At 39.8% G+C, this 12,693-nt stretch overlaps 1 protein-coding gene across 24 annotated transcripts in view; it reads left to right on the forward strand.

Moving 5' to 3' along the window:
• Nucleotides 1–12,693, forward strand: part of rimbp2b (RIMS binding protein 2b) — a 75,982-nt gene that overhangs the window by 47,872 nt on the left and 15,417 nt on the right. For 17 of the 24 annotated variants that reach the window (XR_011102144.1, XM_068703102.1, XM_068703107.1 and 14 more), the window contains 8 exons: nt 154–258; nt 2,099–2,149; nt 2,627–2,647; nt 5,415–5,619; nt 6,471–6,619; nt 7,119–7,198; nt 9,236–9,345; nt 9,425–10,297. Coding sequence is in view for 23 of the 24 variants with exons in the window: in XM_068703102.1 (XP_068559203.1) it covers nt 157–258; nt 2,099–2,149; nt 2,627–2,647; nt 5,415–5,619; nt 6,471–6,619; nt 7,119–7,198; nt 9,236–9,345; nt 9,425–10,297 (1,591 nt within the window). In the remaining variant the exon portion in view is untranslated. Of the gene's footprint in view, nt 1–153; nt 259–2,098; nt 2,150–2,626; nt 2,648–3,055; nt 3,203–5,414; nt 5,620–6,470; nt 6,620–7,118; nt 7,199–9,235; nt 9,346–9,424; nt 10,298–12,693 lie in introns of those variants that run through there. The other 7 variants (XM_068703099.1, XM_068703101.1, XM_068703115.1 and 4 more) reach the window with 2 other exon arrangements.

Raw genomic sequence — 12,693 nt, forward strand, 5'->3', positions numbered from 1 at the left:
GTTGTCTCTGAGTGTGGAGTCGAAGACTGGAGATGCATTTTGTGTTGGCTCAGTGCCGATGGATTTTTAGTTCCACTAACAGCAGCCCTCTCTATGCTCCCCCCCATACACTCCTCCCTCCCGGCTCTCCACCCCTGCACCCCCTGCGGACAGCATATGCGCGAGGCTGCAGAGCGGAGGCAGCAGCTAGAGTTGGAGCATGAGCAGGCCTTGGCTGTACTCAATGCAAAGCAGCAGGAGATTGAAGTTCTTCAGAAGGTAAGGAAGCTCAGGCTACTTATACTCACAGCACCAGAACTTTGGGCTTTCTAGTTTGCGCAGTCTGGGCCCTTGTCATGAGTCAAAGAGCTTTTTGTTCCAGCAAAGGTGAAAGTCAACTCAAATACTGTATTGTAGAGAACAGAGCAAAGAGGCTGTTGCACTCACTTCTCTCAACATTTTCATCACTGGCACTACTCGAGCTCTCCCAGTGCATCCTCTCAACCCCATCCTTCAGCTGTCTATCTCTCTCCAAACCCCGAGTGCTCAACATTTCAGGAGCACTCCTCTTGTTTGTTACAAGCAAGCAAATCCAACATTCAAAACTCAGAGTAGATTTGGCACTTTTTAGAGGCTTGCTTAAGCAAAAATGCTGGCCCGGGCCATTTGATGGTCGGGCCTCTGTGCACCGGAGCTGACTGTAATGTCAAAGCAAGCATAGCAATGGCTGCGATGGCTGATACTTTAGTGTGAACATGATAGGAATTGTCACCAATGCCTTCTCTAGAAACAGTGTGTACCCCAGTGTTGCTGTTGCTGCAGTGTTGCTCTAACTTCACGGTCCGCCTTTCGCAGGCAGAGTTCTCAGCTTCTTTCTCTCATTAACAGAAGCTCATTACTGCCTTATCTTCCTTCAAACAGTTGCTGCTCTTTGCATTCTCCTAAATTAATTGCCTGCAAAGTAGATTTATGAAAATGCAAAGTCTACAGATGCTCTTCATGTGGAACACAGATGTTTCTAGTTCCCATAAGAAAAATGACGGAAACTATGCTACATTTCTACACAGTTTAATGCTTCTATAATACCCAAACCGCTTCCCCCTTGATTGCACTAGCCTCCTTCATTTATTATTGATTGTTAAAATTGCACAAATTTGCACAGAGCCTAAGTCAAAGCCATTTTTCTTGGATGTAACTTAATCGACCATTCAAATATACACTCTGGCAACATGTTAATTTTTTCAATAACATCTAGAGTAGGTTATCATCATAGAAGGAAATACTAGCCAAAGTCACACCTGCATTCCAATATATTGTAGCAACAAATAAATCGGGTTTCAGTTGGAGAATGAGATAACTGCGATTATATTTTCAGGACAGTTTAGATGAGGTATTCTCAAATTTGAATAACCTGTGGGCCAGTGGCCAGGTTGTTCTTGACTAGAGAGGCCACTTGAACACCCTGTTTTCCAGAAGGGCAGCTTTCTGTGTGTAATGCGGGAATCAGTTGCATTAAACTTCATTAAAAAATGGTCTGCTTCTCTTGAAATTGTTTATTTGTTATATCAGCTTGTTTTTTTAGAAAGAGCCATTAGATACGGCACCCAAGCTGGTAGTTTGACCTTTGGTTTAGATGCTCTCAGGCAAGTGGTCTTCACAGGTAAGTTCAGTTAACTGAATTACAAAAACTTCCTTGATGACATTAACTTTCTTGCATGCACATAATTGTTTCAGGTTGATGTTGCATAACTCACTGTTTTGACAATTAAATAAGATAACAAAAAAAAACGTAAAATATAAAAGGTGAAAATGGTGCAAAAAAAGCCACAATATATAGAGCTGGTTGTGGTTAAGTAAGAATTGCCTAAATCAAGGTTGTTATAAAATGTTAAATGTGAGGTAAAGAAATAAAGTGCAGATGAGAGTCATCCTTCATCGTGGCCTCTCATAGTGTTGACAGAGACGGTGGCTTTCTTTTCAACCATTTTCACCCAAAACACCAATGAATGAAAAGGTGTTTCCATTTTGTCTGCAAAGGCCTTTGATTGGCGTTTTAGACTGGAACGTGACTGCAATATAAATGGAAGTGAACTGAAACACTGCACCCTGTATTTCCCAGGCTCAGGTTGAGGCAAAAAAGGAACATGAAGGCGCTGTCCATCTGTTAGAGGTGAGCGTCTGGACACTGGGGGGGTTGACTGTGTGTTTATGTGGTTGCTGCTGAAGGATAAGGGACTAGTCAGCCTCGGGGCAGACCTGTGTATACCTAGAAACATTTCCTGCTCTTCTTGACCTCACTTTTAGTTCTCATGTTTTAAGATATAAATCCTGGGCTGAGAAGATTTCTTTTCACAATATTGTTAAATTTACCTGTGAGCTACACATTTAAACTTAACTAAGTTGTGTAAATAGACGTTTTCAGAGAGGTGAATAAATTGTAAACAGACTCCCATTATCTATCTATTGTTTCATCTTTCTTTTAGCATTGTAATAAGGTGATGATGCGTATGAGCGGGTGTCAAAGCTGACAGTAATTTCAAGTGTGTTGTGCTTTCAAGATGTGTATGAGTGATCACATGTGTAATTGTGTTTTATTTCTTTCCTACATCTCTTTTTACTGAATGGGTGTGTGTTTATGCTTATACAGAACCACTTGGACAGCATGCAGGTATTTCAGAATTGTTTTTATTTATTTACGTAATATTTTTTGACACCTTTCCCAGTATAGTCAATAGTAGCCCCATGTTTACTTTGGCCCAGGAGGCATGGTGATGAAACACCACATTACAAGCACATTTATTCATCATGATCTACATTTTGTATTAATGATAAACATGATAAATTATACAAGTGGTACTCAAGAGGTAAAAGGTAACAAAGCATACATCAGTTCAGAACTAATCTGATGTGTGCTCTTTGCTTTTTGGTTTTCAGAAATATTCAGGGCTGCTTCTTTTCTTGGGCTTTACTACCCACTCAGCTCTGTTTCACATTTCCCATCAAAGCAAACTCACAAGTGGAGAGCTTTTTGAAAGTCTGGAACTTGACTGACAGCATAAACTGGAGGTCTTTCTGACTTGATCATAAAGAAAAATTCAGCAACACTCGCTTAACAATTGATGAAAAGATTCAGAATATGGATCGACTTCAATTAAAGAGGAATTCCTGGGGCCTCACTGACCGACCTCAATCCCACATAATCAAAGCCCATCAACACATTGAGGTGTGCAAATTTAACTTTATAAGACCAAACACGTGTTAAAAGTGTGTGTTTAAATGTGAACAAATACAAATTTCAGGCTACAATAAATTCATGGAGAAAATCGATTTAATTGGTAAATTTTGTTGCAAAAAAAGCCTGGAAGTCTTTATGTATTGCAGATATTTTATAATGAAAGCTTTTCAGTTTTTACCTAGTACATTAATATTAGTCATTACATCTGTTTATCTATGCATACAGTAAATGTTAGCTTTCTTAGTGTATAAGACTGTGTTCTTATCAAAGGATCAGTGATGAATGTGATCCTTTAGATTGTAGCATTGCATGTCTGTTACTCAGCATGTGTTTTAAAAACTCTATTTGCCATACAGCTGAGAAGTGTATGAAGCTATTGAAACTAATGCCTCTTAATTTACTTATTCTATTTCACTACAAGACTTCCTTTGTTGTCTGTGTGCTAACAGCATGTTCTATCCAGCACCAATCTGTGTGCATGAAATGGACTCTGTGTCTTAACAGAACATAGAGCATAGAGAGCGCTGCAGTATACAGGGGGGTGCTGCTGTGTGTTGGGCAGTGCTAAAAAAATTCCATGGTAGCTTCAGTGTCCTCCAGAGCATCTGCGCTTCAGATTGTTATCAGTTTGAGATTGAAAAGTGATTTTTGATGATTAATCATTCAACTTGAGACATCATGCTCTAGCACCTGGAATTTCCATTATACCTGCCCAAACAATCATGCTCAGTTTGTCAGTGTTATTTATTGTTATTGTATTAATTAAGTTTCCTGCTCTTAAAGTATACGGCTGATGTTATTTTATATATTTGTCATTGTCAACAGATCCCATGAAATGACCATGACCAACAATATGCACTAACTTCCCGACCCTGTCTGGGGCTTTCAGTCCCATGTCCAATTATTTACAATGAACATGTACATTTTAAAACCAAAAATTCTGTATTGTCACAAATATATATTTTCATACGTAACAAAAAAAATAGCGAAATTATTACCTAAAATAGAGGGGCGCTGTAGCTTTTAGCAAATGTTAACAAATTTACATTTAACAAACCCAAACAGAAGTAAATAGTGAGTTTGCTGTGGACTATTTTCAGCTGCAGATTAATACACATTTTGGGCTCTACTGAGTATTTACAGAAGCAGGACAGTGTTCAGTTTGTGGGATTGACTTAAAGGACCAGTGTGTAGGAATAAATGGATTCATCAGCAGAAATGGAATATACGTACTATTCATAACTATGTTTTCATTAGTGTATATTGACCTGAAACTAGGAATCATTGTGTTTTCGTTAGTTTAGGATGAGTCGATTGTATCTACATAGGGAGCAGGTCCTCTTTACAGAGTCCACCATGTTGCACCGCCATGTTTCTATAGTTGGCCAGAATGAACAAACCAAACACTAGCTCTAGTGAGAGCCGTTTGCGTTTTCATGTTACCTGGAGGCCACCGTAGTGCATGAAAAGGGAGAAGTGAGCGGAGGTGTGTTCATTTGGTTGCAATCCGCACCCTCTGCGCTGGATGTCATTAAATCCTACACACTGCTCCTTTCAAATAAACCACAAAACCCATGTTGATCATTATAAAAGAGCATGTTACCCAGTGTGACAGTGTGGCTCATTGATTTGTTTTGAACAACAATGGAGCTCTATGGCACAGAGGAATAAGACAATAGTTGTTAGTAGGACAAAATTATTGTTGGTTTTGGTCTTTATAAGGGATTACTTGACAATAAAACAAATTTAAAGAACATCCTCAGCCTCATTCTCTAAGACACTGTGTAGTTTGGGTGTGCATACTGTCTTGATGCAAGACAGTTTTTATTTTTGGTATTAATAGCATTAACTGTAGTTGTGCATGTGATCTGTATGCTGTTAGTAGTGGTTAAAGTCATTTAAAAAAAAATTCTATGTAATGACCAATCCACATGTTATGAGTCCTAAATTAAATCGTATTCCTATATGTGTGTAGACAGTAGACGTATAGCATCGTATATACGTACCGGCTCTACTGTATGTCCTCTAGTATTTCTGTATGCAGAATGTTCAGTCCTGCATCGTCTGGTGTCCTTATTGTTTTTTCTGTTGTTGTCCTATGTTTCCTATCCTTTCTCTCCCTGCCCCTGTCTGTCTTTCTGTCTGCCTCTCTCTTTCTCTCACTCCTCTCTTGACGACTCTCCTCCCTCACCACCATCAGGCCAAAGTTCGCGAGCTGGAGGAAAAATGTCGGTCTCAGAGTGAGCAGTTCAATCTCCTCTCAAAAGAGCTGGAGAAGTTCCGGCTCCAGGCTGGGAAGTTTGATATCCTCAGCACTGAACCCTTAACTGTTTGTGAATCTCCTGGGTCGCCCAACAAATCCCTCTCACAGCTCCTTAATGGACTGGCTGCCCCCATAGGAAAAGGTATGTCTAGGATCGTTATGCTGAGATTAAGTTATTGCTTTTTACTCTATGTCTCATATTCATATATTAAGTATTTTTTAGTAGAGAAATTAATAATATTGACTTATTGTCATATTTTCAAGTGGCTGAAATCCCATTTACGACCAAAGTTAATAAATGAAACTAAATTAATTTGCCGCTGTGCAATTGAATAAATGTATCATTTCTGTCATGAGAGAGCTGCTGGCAGTAACTCCACTGTACATATTGGAAGAGGAGGCCGTTCCCTCAAAATGAGTTGAACACATTGCAGCTTAATTTAGAAGTCTGAGAGGCTTCTGACTTAATTTGCAGTAAACACAAACTGTTAATGAAATAATCAATCTTAGTGAGAAACAGCCTCTAGCTGGAAAAACTTGTTCCCTGTTTGTTTTTGACTTGCTTTTGTGAATATACAAATGTTTCACTCATTTCAGTAGTATGTATCATTCAACAATTAAAGTTTTAAATAATTTTCTTTTATTATTATTTTTTTAACAAATTTTTGGAAACAGAAAAGTACGGTTCTGTACGATTTTGACCTTAATGAAACCTGCTTGAAAACCTTTTTTGTAAAATAGTAGTACATTTGAAAGGAGAGTGAGTAGATCATGTCATGGTACAATTACTGTTACTGTTATTGGTACTTTTTTGTGGTTTGCATTACATTTTAATACATTGTAAATCACTATGTGTTTAGATAATGCCAGACACAATGTTAAAATGTTGAGTTTCTTTTCTGTTTTCTGTCTCGCTCTTTCTTTTGAGTCACACGTTTGATATTAGTTCTGTTGTATTGTGATCTGATGAGAGAAGTTTTGTTTGTTCCACAGGCAATGAGGCTCCAACAAGCAGATCTTTGATATCTGAGTTCATTCGTCCACTCCAGATCAGTGGAGACAAGCCAGAGCTCCTTTCTGTCAAGCCAACATTCCTCACTCGCGGTCGAGTCAGCAGCCCAGCACGGGCTTTCCTCCCTGAGGTATCTGATTGTGTCTATTTGTTTCCCATATGGTTTGTGCCTTATTGCATATTTCCCCATTTACACTTTGCTTGACATCTAACAAACTTCAAGCCGCACAAGGCAAAACTTTCTAATTATCCAAAATGACAATGTGAGGCTGCAAAGAGAAGAATCCCCAACAACTTAGATGCTTTATTCTGCCCCATTTTTCCAAATGAAAACCGGTTGTCAGGTATGTGAACTTCCACCAACAGCAAGTGACAACATTTAAAAGTGTCTCCTAAACTTCCAGAGCAAAGACACCGATTGAACAGACCCAGTATTTTTGCTTTTACACTCTCTGTAAACGTTTATACTAAACTCAAATTGGGAAATTTGCTCATAATTTCAATTAAGAATGCTTGCCGCTCTGGTTTTCTGAAAATGAGGTGAAAGGTGAAAACAAACAAGAAGGAGAATTTGATGTTGAAAATAAGTAATTATTAATAATTATTTGTGTCTTTTTCACATTCTCTAGATGGACAAAGAGCTCAGCTCAACTACCAGGTCCAAACCGAGATTCACAGGGAAGGTTCGTCTGTGTATTGCTCGGTACAGGTACGTGCACACCCACTCACACCTATTTATCACATATATTGTTTAATTTGAATAACTGAATTCAGACAAAAATACAACCTCTTTCTGGAGTTAGTAATCCGATCAGTGCAGGATGAGAGCCTTACTGTTCCTAACAAGTTCTATGAAGTTCCTTATAGTGCTTTAAAACCTGTTAAGCCCGACGGACCTAAATTCGGGTCCGCTGTAGCATTTACCGTCGAAAAAAGTCCATTTATGCATGTGTACAATTTATGAATATAAATGTTTTTTTTACTGAAAAAAAATAAAAAATCTGCTTAAAACAAACAATCTAAGACATTTTTACAAACTCCAAACACCATTCTACACAACTATTGTACGCAAATAAAAGATTTATCACAAAATCACGTATTTCTAGCCATAACTTGCTCTTCTCCGAGTTAGCATAACAGAGCTAACGGTTAGCATAGACAGCCGAGATAGCAAAAAGCACGAGCATTCGACACAGATTCCAGAACTACCATCAGATCGTCTCTCCGGTAAACTCTCACAAGGCTGTGAGCAAACAAACACCAGACACACAATGCGTAATATCCTTCAAAATCATCCAAAGCTCCTTACCTTTTCGTTGTTCTGCTGTAAATCTCCACTTAATTCCATCAACAATATTTCTACGTATTTCCGGTGCGTCTCTGAAATGTAGAAACAAGGGTCTGTCTAACAAAGGTGCCGTGGGGGGATGGGATTTATTTTAGGCAAGCTTTTGCGCACGTTTCAGGTGACGCGCCACGGTTTTACTCCCCACTGGCTAACGCTGCTATCAATCAAAATCACGATGGGTCTGTTCAGTAGCCAGGACTCAGACGCTTCTAAGGAGTGTCCATTGACTGAAATCGACCAACCATAGGCTGAGCTAGGAGACCTGGAGTGGAAGCCAGATGAGAAAATCCCATGGATGACAGACATAAACAGGCTCAGAGAGGATCCAGGCTCTCTAAATGATGCCAAACTGCTGCATATGATAGATTGAACACTATTAGTCATAAAAGAAGTGAAATATATAATTATATTCTATATAAAATTACAATGGAACAGCTGGAACCAAATGACATTTTGGTTGACCTCAGCTGAAATTTCTGCACTCAAACCTCTCTAGCTCTTGAATGCTTCACTTTATCAAAGAAAACATTGTGCAGAGAGACTCTCAACCCATTGGGCTATGATCTGGGAGAGGTTTGAGCTTTCAACTACAACATTAAAACAACATTATCAAAATTGGATTAATTTATAATCGAAGATAAAGAATTTCAATTTGTGCTGTGTTCCAACTTAATGTACTCTTAACCAGTAACATATATACTGATATTTACAAATCTGAACAAATCTCACAAGTGTCAGCTTTCTAAAATACCAAAACTATTAAAATACACAATATTTAGACGAAAATCACTCTCTTTACTATGGGTATGCAATAATCGAGGAGAGGCCTACAAATAGGCTTAGGGCTTAATAGGGCTTTAACTGGAAATACTTTTAGTGGTTGTCACTGCATTTTCAGAGTAAGTGTTAACAGGAGCTTTGTGCTAACATAACAAACAACCCCCTGTACAGTTGACCGTTCAAAGAAAGAGAGATAACTCACAAGAGAGATGGCCAAATATCCTTTACATACCACTAAACTGAACTGGCTGCTCAGTGTGAAGTCATGGACAAATCTTGCTGAGACTATTTGATTTCTTTCACAGAGCTTGAGGCTGTGGTCTTAAAGATGATTCAGTGTTTCTATCTCTAAAGAAAATTACCTGTCAGCACAAAAAATAATTGAAATCCTCAGAGCACAAATATGTGAAACAGGGCCAGAGCTTTCAACCCACACTGTAGTCAGCTCTCTCAAAAACAGAATACATTTATAAAAATAGAAACAAATTTAATATTTTCAAAGCAGCACTCAACAAATACTTTTTCCTTGACATACATAATAGATAACTGGAGTGATTTACATAAAAAAATATATAACATGCCTGCAGTTGAATTGTCCGTTTATGTTTTTCGCTGTAGTTACAATCCTTATGACGGGCCTAATGAGAATCCTGAGGCAGAGCTTCCCCTGGTGGCAGGGAAGTATCTCTACGTTTACGGGGCAATGGATGAGGACGGCTTCTATGAAGGTCTGACCTGCCTTGGTATCGTTTAATCCTCTATCCTTAATATCACCACAATACCAACTATCGGCTTTTTGTTTCTCAGGAGAGCTGCTGGATGGACAACGGGGACTCGTCCCATCCAATTTTGTGGAATTTGTCCAAGATGAGGAGACACCCTCTGTCCAACACAGGGACACAGTGGCTAAAGAACCTGGCTACCTCAACCACAGTAGCCTGGGGCCTCAGAGATTGAAACTTGGCACAGGAACAAGAACAGGCATAAGCAGCCTGCTGTCTGACAGTAAACTAGACTGTATAAGCACCAGCAGCTTGGGCATGGACCTCCTGGGCTCCTCAAGCAATGGGACAGGAACCTTGGATGTTAGCATTGACGAGGTCGGTGAAGACATTGTGCCTTATCCTCGCCGCATCAACCTGATTAAACAACTGGCCAAGAGTGTGATCATTGGCTGGGATCCTCCTGTGGTCCCACCGGGCTGGGGCTCCATCAGTGGCTACAATGTCTTGGTGGATAAGGAGTTTCGCATGAGTGTCCCCTACGGGGGCAGGACAAAGACTCTTCTTGAAAAGCTCAATTTGATCACAAACACCTATCGTATCTCAGTGCAGAGCATCACTGACCGGGGCCCGTCGGACGAGCTCCGGTGCACTCTGCTCGTGGGAAAGGACGTGGTGGTGGCACCTTACTACCTGCGGGTGGACAGCATCACGCAGGTCTCAGCTGAGCTCTCTTGGATGCCCAGCAACAGCAACTACAGTCACACCATATTCCTCAATGGTGCAGAGTACGATATGGTCAAGGCGGGGGGCTATAAGTACAAGTTCTTCAACCTGAAGCCCATGACAGTTTACAAGGTGAAGGTTGTGGCACAGCCACATCAGGTGCCTTGGCAGCTTCCGATGGATCAAAGGGAGAAGAGGGAAATCTCTGTGGAGTTCTGCACTCAGCCTGCAGGTCAGCATTTAAAACAGCACTCACATTATTACTTGTATCTGTCCAGTAAACCACAGAAATGCAGGGACTTCTTTCTTTGTGCTGTATGGTTTTATAGGCACGGCTAGACCTACTGGGATATTTTTAGCCACGCTAGCATAGCTTAAGGGATGGCAATGTCGGTCTGTTGGTTGGTCTCGCGGTCCACTGCTTTGGTCCAGACTGAAGTATTGCCATGCGTACAGATAGTTCCCAGAGAATGTATCCTAATGACTCTTGAGATGTCCTGACTTTTTGTCTAGCAACACAGTAAGGTTGAGGGGCGACCGTGGCTCAGAGGTAGGTCAGACCGGCTCTTTCAGGGTTTCGAACTGTCCTTGGGCAAGGCACCTCAAATTGGTCCTGAAGGCCGTGCCATCAGTGTGTGAAAGTGTGTGAATTAGTTTAGATCCTGGTGGGCAGGTGACACTTGTATGCCATCTGCATTCTACATCAGTGTATGAATGTGTGTGTGAATGGGTGAATGCACATGTAGTGTACAGCGCTTTGATTCGTTGGAAGACTAGAAAGAGGCAATACATGTATATATATATATATATATATATATATATATATATATATATATATATATATATATATATATATATATATACATAGTGCAGGACTATTTACCATTGACATTTGTGTTTATTTTGAAGCAACTATTGAATGAATTGCGATGAAACATTCATATCCCCCTCAGGATGAGGACCAACTCTTACAAAACCACTTAATCACACTTACATCAGTACTATTCGTTTAGTGGTAAATACTAATTAACAACTGTTAGCATGCTGTCACACAAAACTAAGCTGGTAAACATAATAACATCATACCTGCTTAACATCTTCACGTTAACATTTAGCTCAAAGCAGTGCCCTACCCTAGTACAATCTCACAGGGTCTAGAGCGTCGTTTTAGACTCTTGCTGAAATTGACTTTGCTGTGCTAAAAAGATTTTGTAGGTCACTTGGGGGCTTTAGAAAGTTGTTGAAGTGAACTTTCTGCTATACACATTTAGCAGACACATTTAGAGGTGTGTTTTGGCATTTCTTTTAGATACATAAGAAATGTATTAAATGTATTACCCCTTTATCATAAATATACCTTTTACACAAAACTTACAAACTGGCTGCATTTTGTAAGTTTTGTGTAAAAGGTATATTTATGATAAAGGGGTAACATTGCTCTCGTGCCACCACCAATCTGATTGCCATTCTTGTAGTCTAATATTCTTTTTCAAAGTCATCTCGTATCTCAAAATGAAAGCAGTCGGATAATTTACATCCAACACAGCAATCTATTTATTTACCAAGCATTTATCAAGCCTATTACATTTACAAACTTGACAAACATCTCAGCCATTTTAATTTTTCCCAAGCCACTTTTAGATTGCCCTTAAGGATTTGTGTGTGTACTACTGCGATAAGTCACACATATGGTAGAAACACAACAACAAAAAAAGTGCAATGAGAAAACATTGAAGAAGCATTTGCTGAATGGAGCTTTTACACTGGAAACAGTGTCTCTCGAAGCCAAATTACTGTAAATAGTGAGCGTAGATCTCTGGGACTTCATCTCCCATGAGACCCGGTGATGCTTCGCTGTTGCCAGCACTAAGTCAGGTCTCACAGCCTGACTGTCTAGCTACGGGGATCTTTTAAAGTGAGAATGTGATTGTCTCCACAGCCAGCCACATTTATAGCATTGTTTTGTGTCTGTAAATCTACAGATACTGTGTAGTTAGCCAAATGTAGGTGCAGATACTTAGGTACAAAGGTAGTGAGAGACAAAGAGAGGGGAGGACAGGGAGAGAGGGCTGAAGTTTGAATTGACATTTTCTGTTGGCAGCTGATGAGCTAACATGCTGCGAGTTCATTAAGAAATCTATCTATTGAACATGTTCATTAGAAGCGTCTGAAACAGTGTCAGTATCGGTGCTGAACAACTGCTGTCAATACATGCACATTGTCTGGAGGCACTATATTAGGCTTTCACACCCAGCATGGGTTCTCCAAACAACTTCATTACTTCTTAGCGATACCATTTTTATTATTATTAGTCACACGGAGCAGCCTCCAACTCCCTGACTACAAATTAGTGTCTGCTGTTTGCGTCCAGTATTAATGATAGTGGCTCCACTGAAATATTCATTTATACACTCAATTCAGCTCTGAGGACCTCGTTGTTTATGACAGTTTGAAAATAACAAGAGGAAATTAAATCTCCAAACAACCACTGCTGCTGTTCCAAGACTCTGTGTGTGTTGGTGGCTGTCAGTCAGTATAGAAATGTGATCAAGATTGTGTGTTGATGGAGATTCTCGGACAAACAAACAGTTGCACGTTGCAGCTTGGAGATACTGCTGACTGCATCTG

This window comes from Cebidichthys violaceus, unplaced genomic scaffold, assembly GCF_023349555.1.
Source record: "Cebidichthys violaceus isolate CVI_PGR_0920_01 unplaced genomic scaffold, fCebVio1.0.p SCAF_9, whole genome shotgun sequence".
In the NCBI taxonomy this organism is placed as follows: Eukaryota; Metazoa; Chordata; class Actinopteri; order Perciformes; family Stichaeidae; genus Cebidichthys; species Cebidichthys violaceus.